The sequence below is a fragment of the Arachis duranensis genome, chromosome 2 (assembly GCF_000817695.3).
Source record: "Arachis duranensis cultivar V14167 chromosome 2, aradu.V14167.gnm2.J7QH, whole genome shotgun sequence".
Classification (NCBI taxonomy): domain Eukaryota; kingdom Viridiplantae; phylum Streptophyta; class Magnoliopsida; order Fabales; family Fabaceae; genus Arachis; species Arachis duranensis.
This window is the reverse complement of record NC_029773.3, coordinates 16,047,909-16,064,708: the sequence shown is the minus strand read 5'-3', so window position 1 is coordinate 16,064,708 and position 16,800 is coordinate 16,047,909. Positions and strand designations below refer to the sequence as shown.

At 35.5% G+C, this 16,800-nt stretch overlaps 3 protein-coding genes and 1 pseudogene across 3 annotated transcripts; 2 read left to right on the top strand and 2 right to left on the bottom strand.

Moving 5' to 3' along the window:
* The window catches only part of LOC107472084 (uncharacterized), a 4,251-nt pseudogene extending 2,550 nt beyond the window's left edge, over nucleotides 1–1,701 (top strand).
* Nucleotides 1,702–2,765: 1,064 nt separating this feature from the next.
* Nucleotides 2,766–5,276, top strand: LOC107472087 (40S ribosomal protein SA). The gene is given in 5 exon segments (XM_021134365.2): nucleotides 2,766–2,969; nucleotides 3,455–3,717; nucleotides 3,894–4,091; nucleotides 4,425–4,650; nucleotides 4,948–5,276. Coding segments are annotated over 5 exon segments (924 nt in total). The 5' UTR covers nucleotides 2,766–2,815; the 3' UTR covers nucleotides 5,031–5,276.
* A 1,127-nt stretch (nucleotides 5,277–6,403) lies between these two features.
* Nucleotides 6,404–7,080, bottom strand: LOC107472088 (protein DELAY OF GERMINATION 1-like). The gene is given in 1 exon segment (XM_021134364.2): nucleotides 6,404–7,080. A coding segment is annotated over 1 exon segment (645 nt). The 3' UTR covers nucleotides 6,404–6,435.
* A 6,582-nt stretch (nucleotides 7,081–13,662) lies between these two features.
* On the bottom strand, nucleotides 13,663–14,136 carry LOC107472089 (eukaryotic translation initiation factor 5-like). The gene has a single exon (XM_016091649.3). The coding sequence runs from the start codon at nucleotides 14,134–14,136 to the stop codon at nucleotides 13,663–13,665; it is 474 nt and encodes a 157-aa protein (XP_015947135.1).
* Nucleotides 14,137–16,800: the final 2,664 nt, after the last annotated feature.

Sequence of the window (16,800 nt, the reverse complement as noted above, 5' to 3'; positions counted from 1 at the left end):
GTGTTAGGCCACAGTAGGTTGTTTATTCCAAGCTGGCAGTGTGTTTAAACTTTAAAGTATTTAATGATGTTAAAATCCTTTTTTAACTGTCAGAATGTGTTTTGCTTGCACTACAAATACATTAGAGGTTATCTTTTGGGCTGCAATGCAGCACTACCTTTTATAGTAATTATTATACTCTTGATGAAGTATAATTTTATCAGATTATGTAGTGTTACCTTCAAGAAAATGAGGCCTTCTAGATTTTTCTGTTAATTTTTTTATTGTCAATTTTTCTTGGTCTTGACTTGGCAAACTGAATATTTGCTAGGTTTAGGCATTAGTTCTTGGCATGTCTATATTTTGGCTTCCATCTCTGAGCATCTGTTTTTAATATTTTTCCAATCTCATCTATTTTATTTCTCTTGATTTTGCAGCAAATACTGGTTTTTCTATTTTTTAACTTCTATTTATTTTTTGGTGCCTTAAATGAACAAACAGAGGCTGATATGAGGCGTGAAAGTGAAAGGAAAGAACATGAGAAGAAGAAAGCACAGAAGATGGAATTTATCGCTGGGGGAACACAACCGGGAATCGTAGCAGCAGGTGCTCCCAGAATCAGCTTGCCTGTTGCAGGTCCAGAAACCTCCTAGATGTTTTGTGCAATAGTGAAGCTTTTTCTTAGGTGTCATTTTTCATATATTTATGATGTTATCTTATAGTGCTTTTATGATATTGTTTTTGCACAGGTGGTTCTGCTGTGGCTGCAAGTGGTTTGGTGCCACCTATAGCTGACTCTATTAATCGGGATGGTAGACAGAACAAAAAATCAAAATGGGATAAGGTGTTCATCTAAACTTTGCAACTGCAACTTCAGGGACATTCTTAATTGGCTCATTGTGCTAACAAATTTTTAGTGAATGATTTTGTTCCAGGTGGATGGTGATCGAAAAAATCCTCTGCCCTCTGTGGGGCAGGATTCTGTATCTACTGTTGGGGCTCATGCAGCAATTCTATCTGCTGTTAATGCTGGCAGTGGGTACATGCTATTTGTGTAAGTACATAAACAACCTTGAATTTTATGCGTTGTATTTATGTATCTTGATTCCAGTTTGGCATTTGTTCAATCATGTAGAGGAGATAGGAGGTGGGACTAGAATAGATGACATATGAAAGCTAACGAGAGAGATCCACAAAACTAACAAGAGATGACAACATGCGATTGATACAGTGACGGTGTTTTTGTTGGGCAGGCAGCAAAAACGGCGAGAGGCAGAGGTGAAAAGAGCTACTGAAAAAAGGTCGGAGATAAGATCGTGAACCATCCATTTTACTAAGACTGTGTATAACTAAAAGTTGTGGGGTGAACATATTTCAGCATAACATTTTTGTCTGTTAATCAACTTTGGCAATGATCACTGGCACTGTATATTTTTTAGAATGGAAGGAATTTTTACTGAAGCATGCTTTGATGCCTTTTTAAATTTTAATCTATGTAGCAATGCAGTAATTAATTGGTTTAATGCTTCCTAATTTTATTAGTTGACTACCTTTGTCATCAGTTTACTCCAATAGTTTTTTCATATTCGTCGTGAACTTTGTACTAGATATGTACTTGAATCTAGGTTTGGGCTCACATTTGGGGGTTATGGTGGGTCACTGGTCTCTATGCTGAATGTATTTGTAACTTGAGTAAAATTTAGTTTGAAGTAACAATGTATTCTGGACTAGTAAATTTATGGGCTAAGAGCTTTTTAGTAATTTCACTTATTGAAAATCCTAATCCTACCTTATTGAATGTCTTCTCTTTTCTTTTACTATTCCACTTTTACTACTCCACTTAGCACCGTCCCCAAACTCCAACTCTCCAGAAAAGTTCAAAACTTCCATATTCTCACAAAATTTCAAATTAAATAAACAAGTAACTTATCAAATATAAATATTATTTGTTACTTATAAAAAATAGCATTTTATATTTTATTATTTTTATCATATTTTAGAATAATTAAAAATATCTTTATCATTAACAAATTTCAAAGGTAATTTTGTTTAAAATATTTGATAATTTCAAGTAATTTTAGTGGTTTTATTCTCTTTAAGATTTTTAACCATTTTGGAATGACATCTATACTTTTCAAATCTCAACTGATTGATTGTGAGAAATAGCGATGCACATAGTCCGGTCTAGTCCAAAGACTTGATCCGATCTCGAATATTTTAGGGGTTAATTTGGTGTGATTTTACTAGGTTTAAAATCGGATAAGGGTCTCAAAAATAGACCGGGTCATTATTTCAGACTAGGTCCGAGTCAAGGCGAACTTGCCTTCACTCGATCCATGTGTATCCTAAGGGATCTAAAAAAGATATATATGTTTTAAATTAATTTTAATATTATGTTATAATAATTATAAGCTTATTGTTTTATTTTTAATCACTTGTTGAATTAGAAAATAGATAAAAAAGCATCAAATTAGAATTTATGCATAAATTTAAATTCAAATATGAATATCAACTTTTTAATAATAAATTTCTTTTTTATAAATAAGTGTATCATAAATTTTTTTATAAATTGTTGTTAAAGTTTTAAAGACCCAATTTTAACCTAATTTAAACCTGATATAATTGGGGCACAAAAATATTTAGATTTTATTGAGTCTAAGATTGAAGTAGAGTCCAAAAAATAAACTCTGTTATATATTTAGAGTAACTTCAACCGGCCATAAAAGCCCTTGTGAGAAAAACAACCCTTTTAAAAAACCCTAAGTCGTGAAACCTTCTTCTTATAACTGCGGCTGCTACTACGAATCTCTCAAGAGACCAACTCTCCTCCCCAACGATGGCCACTTCCACCGCCACAACCGCTGCAGTGTCGCGCCAGCTCTCGCAGAAGGAGCAAGACATCCAAATGATGCTCGCAGCTGAGGTTCATCTTGGAACCAAAAACTGCGACTTCCAGATAGAACGCTACATTTTCAAGCACCGCAATGATGGTAACCCACGCTTCTTTTGATATTTTCTTTAGGGTTATACGACTAGTTTAGTTCTTGAAATCTAATGAAAAACACATATTTGTGTAATTTCTTTGGGGTCCAGATACTCCTTGCTCTTCAGTGGATTTAGCATTTTTTCTTCTATTTATCTTTTCGTGTGTAGGGTTCTTTTTTTGGGAGACATTTTTATTAGTTTGTTATAGACTAGTGTTTGTCAATTGTTCTCGATTTGGTTTGTGCTATTGATTGAAAGGGTCAATTTAATTATTAATAAGGATTTTGACATGAATATGTGTACTTGCATTATCACATTGTTTTCAAAACAGCTTATTATCATAATTTTACCAATGAGTTTCTGATGAAAAAGCAACTTTTGTCCCAAAATTTATGAACCATATACACGCCTTTAATCTTTCCGATGCTTCCCTTTGCAGTAGGAAAATATTTTTATGGCTTGGTTGATTTTTCGTATTCTTTGTCCCCAGGTATCTACATAATTAACCTTGGCAAGACATGGGAGAAGCTCCAACTTGCTGCTAGGATTATTGTTGCCATCGAGAACCCTCAGGACATCATTGTTCAGTCTGCTAGGCCATATGGTCAGAGGGCAGTCTTGAAGTTTGCCCAATACACGGGTGCGAATGTAATTGCTGGAAGGCACACTCCTGGAACATTCACTAATCAGATGCAGACATCCTATAACGAGCCTCGCCTACTCATTCTTACTGATCCAAGGACTGATCATCAGGTGCCACTTTTTTTAGATGTTTGAAACTTATTTTTTTCACTTGTGTTGAGTGTAGTGGTGTATGTTGTTTCACAATTAACTGTCAATATGTTTTTATGGGAGTTTGAAATTCTGTTATTAGTTTATCTCATTTTGAGTTTGCTTTTCTATTTTTTTATTTTTTAAAATATGTGCAGCCCATTAAGAAAGGTGCTCTTGGAAATATTCCGACGATTGCCTTCTACGACACTGATTCTCCGATGCGCTATGTTGATGTTGGCATTCTTGCCAATAACAAGGGGAAGCACAATATTGGTTGTCTGTTTTGGTAATTAGCAAGGATGGTTCTGCAGATAAGGGGTACTATTCGTCCAAGGCTTAAGTGGGATGTGATGGTAAACTAATTTTGCTCTTAACGGGTTGAACTATTATTATTTTGTAGCTCTTTTAGATTTATTGTGTGTTTTCCAATGTTTGCATTGCAAATGTCTCATCTGGTATGCACTTTTTTAGAACAATCTTTCTTGCAGTACATACAGGTGTAAAAAATTTGAGTAATTCACATGATAAAATAGTTTGGGGTTCAAAATTATACAGATGTTCTAAACCAATTTTGCTACACGCCTGTCCTAAAACCCAAAAAAATTCATATTTTATCAAAAGATAGTAGTCTTATTATGTTGTTTCCTTTGAACTTTAGCTAAATTATGTCGACTTTTCATGTGTAGGTGGATTTATTTTTCTATAGAGAACCTGAAGAGGCCAAGCAACAAGAGGAGGAGGAATTACCATCTGCCCCAGAATATGCCATTCAAGATTTTGGTGCTGCTGGCATTGCCGGCTTCCCTGCAGCTGATGGGGAATGGGGGGCTGTTACAGCTGAACAATCCTGGGCTGAACCAGTTCCTCAACAACCCATTGTAGCTGCACCTGCTAACTGGGCCCCAGATGCTGGTAAGAATAATTGTTTCTACTCTGGATCTGTTAGTCACATGCGTGATTTAAGTTCAATTTTATCTATTGAAATTTTCTGTCTATCAAGTCTGTGTATTTGTTCTCCCATTAGTCTGTTAAATTTGATGCAACATAATTGTCGCATTTGCTTCTAATATGTTCTAGTCAAATAATTCTAGATTGTTGTTGTGTTGAATCGTTCTCCCTCAATATGCAAGAAAATCGGTACGCCTTACCATAGTTCTGTCAGAAACTGTGATGGCAATATATTTGACCTAAGTTCTTTTGTATCCGCAGCTGCAGGTGACTGGGAGCCAGTTCCAGCTCCACAGGCTTCCGTTCCTGCACCCGGAGGTGTTGTCCTCACTGGCTGGGAATAAGCACTCTTAAGATTTAAGCACAACTCATCAAAACTGTTCTGAAGAATTTTCTCTTCCTTTAATGTGATGTATATTGACACGATTTTTAACAAAACTGTTATTTTAGAGAGTACATTTTGTTTTATGTTCTTATTTGGTTAATCCTTCAAAGATACTCCGTGTGTGTTTGGATACCAGTTTGTATAAAATTGATTTTGCAAACTTGATTTTGATGAAAAGTGAGTTTGTATTGAAGTGATTTATGTTTGGCCATCTTTATATAAAAATGGATTATAGTAAAATAAATATTGTTTGAATTACACTATTCAAAATCATTTTTAGATGAAAATTATTAAAATAGACATCAATTAATCTTAATTTTATAGTTTCAATTAATTTAAACAACAAAACAAAAATATATATATAAAAAATCAATCGTTCTTCATCTTCTTCAATTCCCCTAATTATTCGTGCCCCCTGAAGCAAAGCAAAACATAAAAAGAACTTCATTTTCTCCAATTCCCCTAATCATGCCCCCTCTGAAGCAAACCAGTGAAAATCCCAAACCAAAACGTCAAAACCTTAGCCCTAGTTTCTTTGCCGCCGCGTCCCTAGGCTCAGCGCTCCTGCTTCTTCCTCTTCCATCTATCCGGAACCCAGGTAGCTCGGCACGTCATCCCCATCCTTGCTGGCTTTTCTGTCCATGGCCAGGGGAAAAGTTAATATCTTCCCCTCCTTCCCTGTTTTCCTAGTTTCCAAAGTTTAAAATCTACTTTGCGATTTGAGCTAGAGTTTGCAGTTATTTATGTTCTTCTCTCGCTTTTGCAGGGCAGAATCAAAGTCCAATCGCAAGTTAGATAAAAAGGTTCAATTTTACTCTAATAAGTTTCGAATCAATTTTTCTGTTTCTTTCAAATATTGAATTATTACATACCAAAACTGTCCATATATTTTAACTGTATCCAATCTTTGGTGTTACTGTAGAGGTGAAAGATGCTGTGGCTTGCTTGAGTTCTCAAAAGTCTATTACTAAGGTAATGATCTTATTTCAAACGGCATTGTTCTTAAGATGGATTATGGAAATACTTCATTGTGCTTGTAATATGTTTAATGGCTAGTTAGATGTACTTTGCAATGTTATTATGTTCATAAGTATGCCTTGGTTTGTTTCAGAAACCTGAATTCATTTAACATTTTGCCAATGTGAAATATTGCAATTGATCACATGATATTTAAGCAGAGGTCTAACTCAAATCGATGCATAAATCAATAAGACCCTTTGCTGGGTTTATTGCAGACAACAACAATAGAAAAAATTTAGTTTGCTTTCATGCTATCCTAATTAAATGTGTCTTAAATAAAACAAGATAAAAATCCAAGGTAGAATCCTTGATTCTGAATGGTTCCAAAGTTGCAATTGTTAGTGTTATCTTGAAGTTGACAAATCATGGGTTGTACCCTCATCACTATAAGTGCCTTCATTGACCCTTCTGCTTGTATCCCTCTTCTTGCCCCACTCATGCAGCCTGAGGTGTAGTTCTGTAGCTGCAATCAAGAAGTGAATGCACTGTTTTGGCCTCAGAATATTGACAATACCTTGAAGTGTTCTAAGCCTTAAACCATCAGCACTTTGCAAAATCTCCTTCAATCCTTCCTCCTTTGGCATCAGAGCTGAATCAACCCTCTCCTCTACCTCTTTCTTTCCACCCTTGTCAGTTTCATTGGCCCTTAACATCTAAGAAACAGCATGAGAAAGTTCCACCATTGATGCATCTGCCACTGTTTCTTGATGTGTTGCCATCATATCTGTGATTTTCCTCTCCTCTGTGATTGTCCTCTTCTGAATCTCATCAATTTGAGCTAGCTGAGTTGCTAATAGATCACCCAAATCAGATGTTCTTAGACCCTGAAGGACTTCATCCAACTTGGCCTCAAATTGCAACCCAACCTTGGAATATAGAAGGTGAAAAGCCATGGTTGGTCTCCAACCACCAATCCAAAAAAAAGCATCTTCCAAGGAGCTTCTCCATGTTGGAGACAGCATGGCCAGAACATCATGCTTTGCCCACATAGAAGAGTCATAGTACCATACACTTAATTGTGAATTTTGTCAAAGGAAAAGATATTTATCAGAAAATTCTAACCTTTATTATTGGATTTCAATCAGACTGAATTAAAATTAGTTGAATTTCTGTTTTTTGATAATAAGACGTAGAATTCAGTAATTTAATAATAATAATAATAATAATAATAATAATAATAATAATAATAATAATTACCATATCACCACAATCTTCATAATCACCACTCTCATTTGGATCTTCATGGAGATGAAGATGTCCTTACCGACAGTGCACCTCCAGAATGGGCTTTGCTTCTCATTGTGCTTTCTTGGCCTTGCCACCGACCTCTTCGTTGCTGCTTTCAATAAAGGAGTATGCATCCCCCCTCTCTCTTTCTTTTTCTCTCTGTTTTGCTCTCTAGTAAGTAATATATCGAGCTTCTTGCTTTGATGGATTATTCAAACTTGTTCTTATGGTTAGTCGCATTTTTTTTAAATAAGTTCACATAATTGATCTAGATTCTAAGATCAACAAGGTTTTGTCATGTTTATGGTGCGAGAACCTTGATCTCAATGGCTAGAAACTACGATGTTTAGGAAAGGTAGTTAGAAAGATTAACACTTCTGAGATCCAGATCATGTTTAAACATTTTAAATATAATATTATGAATTTAATCTGATGGTATGAATCATGTTGTCTGCCGTATGCTATGCTTTTACTGGTCAGGTGCGGTGCTGCCAAAATATTTAAGTATTTCTCTAATATCAGTAATTAGTGTAGCTGTTTCAATGGTTACAAGGTCGGCTGGTTTAGGAATTAGATAAAACAGGGTCTGTTTTATGGTTATCTTGTATGGAATTGAAGATATCAAAACCTTTTCTCCTGAAGGCTAATGAGTTCAAGTGTGTGAATACTTTTATTTCTCTAAGAAAGAACACATTGCAACTATGCTTAACTACTGTATAATTGTCAGTGTGATGTGTACATATGGAAGTATAGTCACTGTTGTTTTAGTCAACACATGGTTCAATGATTAACAGAACAATGTATTTTATTCAATTTGCTTCCAGAGTTGGCGTGTTTGGAGAGTCTTGAGATTTCTTGCAGTAAAGTCACTAATTTTGGCATCAGCTTTCTAAAAGGTACTTTTCGTTTCCTTGTATTTTTGTGGTGTTTCAGAACAATTAGGATTTTTTATTTTATAGGTTCAACCTAGCATTTTCATCTTCTTCCATGGATTTTTCTTTGTTTTCTGTTTTTATGTGAATATATGGTTATAATTCTGAATGCAGCTATCAACCAATCAATTTGTCTTTTCGGGGAAAAAATTTCAGTTATATATCCAATCTTCCTTGTGCTTCATTTTTTTGATGTAGATTTCAGTTGTATAAATCATTCTTGGAAAAGTCTCTTTATTTTTCCATTTGTCCTTGTAATTTCTGTAGTTGATATTGTTTATGTTAGTAAGTAGACATGTTGCAGTGTGAACTATAAACAGTACTAATATACAATACTAGCATCTCAGCTTGCCAGTTTGAACAGAATTCTTGAGTTTCAGTATTTCATAATTATCTATGCTTCATTAATTTTCGATGATGTCTTGGTTCATTTCAGGGTTGCAAAACCTTTCCTTACTAAACTTGGAAGGGTGCCTTGTAACAGCTGTATGCTTGGATTCTCTTGCAGGTTTAATTGCTTGATATACTTTTATGCTTATTATGTTGCTGATATAGAAAATTGGTCACTTTATTATATTCCCTACAAATAATACAACTATACAACTACTAAACCTATAAACCAGCCAACATATTTAAGGATATCCTGCAGTGGTGCCATTGTGAGAATGGTTGAACTCTTGTTTTCTCTCTCTCGATAACTCTGCATCACCCTCCAAAATGATACTTCTACACCCCACATTCCAAGCAAATAATAAACCCTCCTGTTCATGGTTCTTCATTTTATATGTAGGTTTGATTTGTTCTTGTACATAATAAACACAAGAAATAACCGGTACCAAACTTGCTTTGAATTTTAATATCAGATTTTAACACTTTTTCTTTATCTGAGGTATAAAATGTATTAAGAAAATAGGATAAAAAATAAATAAATTAAAAAAGAAAAAGGAAAGAGAGACGATTAGTTTAAATTTCTGTAACAGAAATGGGGCCAAATAGCCATGAGTAGCTCAATTAGAAGTATTACTATAGTAGCCCAATTAGTTGTAGTATACTTTGGAAGTCTACAAAACTATTTTTCTTAAGAAAAAATGAAAAAGAAAGAAGAAAGAAGCTGCTTTGAGAAGGACAAATGTGTTTGAACAAATTTTCATGATAGGGTTAGAATACAGATACTATAATTTAATCAGTTTTTACAACACCAACATAATGTTATCTTTTTATCAAAGTGACCCCAAATAATACATATTTACAATATTTACTTGCTAGGCATTGAAAACTTGGTAAAAATTATTTGGGTATAAGAACCTCTATCTATAATACAAAGGCATTTTGTATGATAACTAGGAAGAAGTGGTTTATACTTTATACCAAGAATAAGCTATTCAAGATGACCATAGAATAAAAAATAATTTTTTTCTTCTTTTTTAATTTATTTATAGGAACTAACAAGTAACAATTACTCCTTGCACATGACATAAATTGGGGGGATTGGGAAGATGACATTAGTAAAGAAAATCAATGAGTAATGTACAAGTCTCATTAGGGAAGTGAAATCTTCTATCCCATTTTCGAATTTTCCTGTCTCCTTAGTTCCTTCAATGAAGATCTAACACTTGTAAAATCATGAGACCTCCCTTTTTCTTCTATTTTAAGATTTTCAAATCCAACATCTTCAAAATTATTCACACTGAAAAATAGGATAGAAGATTTGAGTTCCCAACTACAAGCACCTTGTTCATCAAAATTGCACTAAACAAGTTTCACTTTTTTAAATATATAGATTTGTTCACCACCAGAACCTAGTACTTACAAGGCTATACTGAAAAGATTACTACCACCCTAAACTCAAAAACTGGAGGAAAAAAAGAATGTGTAACCACCTAATCACAATCTCTTAAAAGCATTCTATCAACCCCTTTCACTGTGTTGTGCTGGATCTAAGGCTATCAATGATCCAAAAGGTTAGTTAATATGATCTTGATATCTTGAGAAGAAACTATTGTAATTATCATTATTGTTATTGTTGTTGTTATTATTATTATCATCATCAATGCTTTTTATAGGAATACTCTAGTTACTAATGATTTTTATATGAAAACTCTATCCCTATAGCACTTTGAATATTTGTATATTTACCAAATATTGCTCTGATATCTCTTAACAGTTGTGGGCTTTATTAAATCATAGTGTTAAGACTCTCTATTTAAGTTGAATTTTTAAGACTGCTTATAGTAGAGCTTGAGTTTATTCATCTAGAGTGGGCAATAACTTTAAATATTGTAACTTGGATGTTGCAGAATATTTGATAATTTTAAATGCCTTACTGATTGTAGATGTAATTTTCATTATCCCACCCCCCTTCTCTTTCTCCCCTCCTCTCTTTTTTCTCCCGCTTTTTCCTTTAATTCTCTGTACATTGATCAACTGTCATGGTTTTGATGGCAGTTTTGCTTCAAAAATCTCTGGATGCACCAAATCCTCAAGTTGTTGAAGATGCATGGAACACGCTTGTTCAGATGCGTGCACTGGAAAAGACTCCAAGGAGCCGTTATGAACCTACATTTTATGGACAATTTATAGCTAGTTGTCCTTTGTCGTTTGATGCTTCTGTTCTAGTTCTGAAATTTGGGAATGCTGGTATGATATGTGAGGCCATGTTGCTGGGTATAATGATGGATACATAGCCTATACCCATTCTTCATCCAGGTGGTTGTTGGGGCTACAATTGGTTCCATTATGTCTCTTGTGTGGTATTGACTATGGAATGTTTTTATTCAGGATGCATATCAATCCTCTTTGTTTGTTAGGATCATTGGTTTATCGAGTTCTACAGGAATTTGCATTTGTTTTGTTGTATTTATGATCCGTCATTGGCTTAAAGATGACTAAAACCACACTAAACCTGTTGTAGCATTGCACTAAATTGTGTTGGTTAATGAAACATCATTTTGTATATTGATGATTGGATTTTTGACGGTTTAGAATTTCACTAATGAAATCTCATTGTAAAGTATAGTTTCTAAACCAAGCAAAAATCCTTTCATACAAAAATTTGTTTGTCACAAGTACAAACCCCTAAAATTAATAACCGAAGTATTTAAACCTCGGGTCGTTCTCCCTAGAATTTACAATAAAGTGTCTTGTTATCGGTTGTGAGTTATTTTGGGGTTTTTGAGATTATAGACAACAATTATAAATGGCAAGGGAAATAACCTAACAACTAATAAAGCTCTTGGCAAGATATGAGAACTAGAAGTCCTATCCTAGTTATCCTCCTCAATTGTGATAACAAATTATCCATTACTCCCACTTAGTTAACCTCTAACCATGGAGGAAAGTCAAGTGGATGAATCAATTTGATTCCTCAAGTACTAATCAACTCCTAAAGGAAAGACTAGCTTTAGAGGTATTCAAATCAATTAGCAACTTCTAATTATCAATCAACAAAAGGATTAGATAACTCAAGAGTCACTAATTACTCAACCAAAGCCAAGAGGAACAAAAGCTACACTAAAATCCTACCAAGCATTTCATCAAACACTTGGAAGGCACAAAAGAAAAGCAAAGCAAATTAACAACAAGAAGAGAATCTAACAACAATTATTAAAAGAAATTAACAACAACAATCAAAAGAAACACAATTATTATGAATTACCTTGAATTGAATGGAAAGAAAATAGAAGGGATAAGAGTAGATCTACAACAAAGTATAAGAACAATATAAAGGAAATTACAACAAAAGAATAGAAGAATGATGACTGGCCACGTTTTGCTTCAAGTGGACTAGGTGGCAGCAACGGTGCGTGCGCGTACTATGCGCGTGCGCGCCACCATACTTGTAGCAACTATGGCAAATCTTATATCGTTTCGAAGCCCCGGATGTTAGCTTTCTAACCCAACTGGAACCGCATCATTTGGACCTCTGTAGCTCAAGTTATGGTCGTTTAAGTGCGAAGAGGTCGGCTTGCCAGCTTTCCGGTTCTTTCATTTCTTCATGAGTTCTCCAACTTTTCATGCTTCTTTCTTCATTCCCTTGATCCAATCTTTGCCTCCTAAACCTTAAATCACTTACCAAACATATCAAGGCATCTAATGGAATCAAGGTGAATTAAACTTATTCATTTTAAGACCTAAAAAGCATGTTTTCACTCTTAAGCACAATTAAAGGAGAATATACAAAACCATGCTATTTCATTGAATAAATGTGAGTAAAAGGTTATAAAATCCCCTAAAATCAATACAAGATAAACCGTCAAATTGGGGTTTGTCATATATCAAGATTGAAGTATTCGTTATATACCAGCAGAAGCAATGAGGGTAGTACTTAGTTGTTTATCAAGATTGAACCTCTTCAGATAGGACAATACTAGTTAGAAGCAATGAGGATTAATCCAAAAACTACTGAATTGTTGCCACTACATTATGATAAGTTTATTGACAAGTAGGGGACTAGTAGTATACTTAAATCGTTTGGAAATATGTAAATGTTGTTATTATGTGATTTATTTTCTTAAACTTATTGGCTTGATTAATGGGTAAGGACCTGAATAATTTAGATAAGGTTATTATTCAAATATCAGTGTTATTTAGATACCAAAAATACACTTCTTGATTAGTACATACTAACATTTACTGAAGTGCGTAATTAAGGTGTGAAACACATGATGACCTTCGTGGTACATGTGCAAGGATTTAGTTGCTCAGCTTCAGAATGATGAGACCAAGTCCAAAACACATTTAAAAGATAATCCAAATTTCAACAACATTTATTCAAAGTTGGTACCAATCAAAGTCACATAAAACCTTTCTCATCACTTTAGGAGCGTCACTGGTTGTGTGCAGTTAGGACAGGTGATGCTACTTCTGCTGTAATATCAACACTGGTTGTGTGCAGTTAGGACAAGGTGATGATACTTTTGCTGTAATATCAAGTTCTGTTGTAAGTTGTAACCTAGTCAATCGAAAAAAATGGCTTCTTTTTGTTTAGTTTTATTGAAATCCTAAAACCATAAAAATATGCATCTCCACAACTACTTTCACTTCTCCATGTTTGTATTTTTATCCTTGCAAATATGGCAATGCCTAAGACTAAGAAGCAACAATAAACTGCAAAACCAACATCAGTGTTACATTTATATCTCATGGTTTTGCTTAAGAAGCAAGTACAAGCCATTTCAAACATCAAGAACCACTTAAGTATTATACAGGAGAAGCAGAAACGACCAAAACCAGAGTTCTATAACATATAGCTAACTAGTTTAACCCTTCTGGATGGACAGCATTCTGATTCTGATTCATCTCTAAGAGAGAAACCAATTCAACAAACGAAAATACTTAAAAGAAACATTGAAATCCACATTAAACCCTTGAATATGCAGTTCCACTAATTCAATAACTGAGCACAAACTTTTCTCATTCTTCCTCCGATTCTGATTCAGCATTCCAAAGACAATCTATGAATGGTTGAGCATTCTTCCATATCTGAGAGTCCTTCTTATCACCCTTTAGTCCCTTTGAATACCAATGCACGACGTGCTCTTCCTCCACCAAATCAACATCATAGAGGGCTTTCAAAATAAGTGCAACCTCATTCAACTCATTGCTACCTTTCTTGTAACAGAACTCCTCAGCAGCATTGAGTAATAACAGCTGCGATCCCTCGTCATCTCCAGCAACTGCACCAGCAAGGTGATTCTTCCTCTTAGTAGCTTCTTTTCCAAACGCCTTTTCGACGACATCAAATAATCTTTCAAGAAGTGCATTTATCTTCTCCTGAGCAGATACAGGAAATGCAGCAATATGTGACTGCAATTCCTTTGCTGCAACACCTTTTTTCAAATATGCTTTTACTTCCCTGACCACAGTTGCATAGTTCAGTGTCACCATTCTCAGAACCCTTGCATATCAAAGCATATCAGAATCAATATTCAAGATCATTAACAATCCTAAATCACAGTAATGACCAATGATAACAACAATTGAAGAAGCAAGATGAAAATTTATAGATTAACTAACCAATTAAAAGTTTAAAACAACAATTACAGTTAAAAAAAACTTCTAAAGAAAGCAGAGATTGTAGTATCATTGTGAAAAATCCAACTCGACCAGGCTTAGTCAAGGGGGAAGATGAATGTACTTACCTGCTTAATCAATTAAGGAACGAACTAGATCCTTCAAGACAGAGCACAGAGCGGAACAAGGAGCACGACGGTGGGGCTGACGCGGTGGAACAGAGGCGACGTGGCGGGATAGTGGTTGCGCGATGGAGGAACGAGGCAAGACCAGTTGCAGCGACGACAGTGGCTTCGAAGTTCGAACAGCGCCGGAGACGACCGGCAAGCAAGGCGGTGGCTTCGACGGCGGTGGCTGGACGAAGCATGTGTGGAACTGAGGGAAGAGCTCGAGTTGGAGAGGAAGGAGGAGGATGGTCGCTTGAATGAGAGAGTGGCAGAGTGCTTCGTTTGTATTTTGGGGAAGAGCTAAAGCTTGCTCTTGCTGTGTGTTCTGTGTTGTCTTTCAAAGGAGGGGGTGTTTTGGTGGGGTGAGGGGAGTAACTCGCGTGGGGTGGGTGGTGAACGAAATTGTGATCATCAACAATGGCTCCAATAATTTGGTAGCTCTCATACGTGAATTACACTTAGTCACAACTCCGCACAACTAACCAGCAAGTGTACTGGGTCGTCCAAGTAATACCTTACGTGAGTAAGGGTCGATCCCACAGAGATTGTTGGTATGAAGCAAGCTATGGTCATCTTGTAGATCTCAGTCAGGCGGATAGTAATTGATTATGGATTATTGGTTTAAATATGATTAATAAAAATAAACAGAAAGTAAAGATAAAGTTACTCATGTACTCCAATGGTGGGAATTTCAAGTAATTCTTTTGCGTCTGTCACTAACGCCCGGCCTTCAGGAGTTTGAAGCTTGTCGCAGTCATTCAATCCCGGAATCCTACTCGGAATACCACAGACAAGGTTATACTTTCTGGATTCCCATGAATGCCGCCATCAATTCTAGCTTATACCACGAAGATTCTGATTAAGGAATCCAAGAGATATGCGCCCGGTCTAAGGTAGAACGGAAGTGGTTGTCAGTCACGCGCGTTCATAGGTGAGAATGATGATGAGTGTCACGGATCATCACATTCATCAAGTTGAAGTGCAACGAATATCTTAGAATAGGAATAATTTGAATTAGATAGAAGATAATAGTAATTGCATTGAAACTTGAGGTATAGCAGGCTCCACACCCTTAATCTATGGTGTGTAGAAACTCCACCGTTGAAAATACATAAGTGAAAGGTCCAGGCATGGCCAAATGGCCAGCCCCCAAAACGTGATCAATAGTCTCCTCAGATGAATAATAGAATAAAACTGAGACCAAAGATGACTAATACACTAGTAAAAAGTTCTATTTATACTAAACTAGCTACTAGGGTTTACAGAAGTAAGTAATTGATGCATAAATCCACTTCCAGGGCCCACTTGGTGTATGTTTGGGCTAAGCTTGATCTATCCACGAGCTGAGGCTTCTCTTGGAGTTGAGCACCAAGTTGTAACGTGTTTTGGGCATTCAACTCTGGTTCGTGACGTGTTTCTGGCGTTTGACTCCAGACAGCAACATGGAATTGGCGTTGAGCGCCAGTTTACGTCATCTAGTCACGAATAAAGTATGAACTATTATATATTGTTGGAAAGCTCTGGATGTCTATTTTCCAACGCCGTTGAGAGCGCGCCATTTGAAGTTTTGTAGCTCCAGAAAATCCATTTTGAGTGCAGGGAGGTCAGATTCCAACAGCATCAGCAGTCCTTTGTCAGCCTCCTATCAGAATTTTGCTCAGGTCCCTCAATTTCAGCCAGAAAATACCTGAAATCACAGAAAAATACACAAACTTATAGTAAAGTCCAGAAATATGAATTTAGCATAAAAACTAATGAAAACATCCCTAAAGTAACTAGATCATACTAAAAACTACCTAAAAACAATCATAAAAAGCGTATAAATTATCCGCTCATCACAACACCAAACTTAAATTGTTGCTTGTCCCCAAGCAACTGAAAATCAATTAGGATAAAAAAGAAGAGAATATACTATAAATTCCAAAATATCAATGAATATTAGTTCTAATTAGATGAGCGGGACTTGTAGCTTTTTGCTTCTGAACAGTTTTGGCATCTCACTTTTTCCTTTGAAGTTTAGAATGATTGGCTTCTCTAGGAACTTAGAATTTCGGATAGTGTTATTGATTCTCCTAGTTAAGTATGTTGATTCTTGAACACAGCTACTTTGCAGCTTGATTTAGCCACTTAGGCCTGGATTTATTTCCTTGGGCCCTCCTATCCATTGATGCTCAAAGCCTTGGATCCTTTTTACCCTTGCCTTTTGGTTTTAAGGGCTATTGGCTTTTTCTGCTTGCTTTTTCTTTTTCTTTCTATTTTTTTTCGTAATTTTTTTTTCTGCAAGCTTTTGCTTTTCACTGCTTTTTTTTGCTTCAAGAATCAATTTTCATGATTTTTCAGATCATCAATAACATTTCTCTTTGTTCATCAT

Coding starts and splice junctions, on each gene's coding strand:
- LOC107472089 (XM_016091649.3), bottom strand. CDS start 14,136: ATGGTGACACTGAACTATGCAACTGTGGTCAGGGAAGTAAAAGCATAT.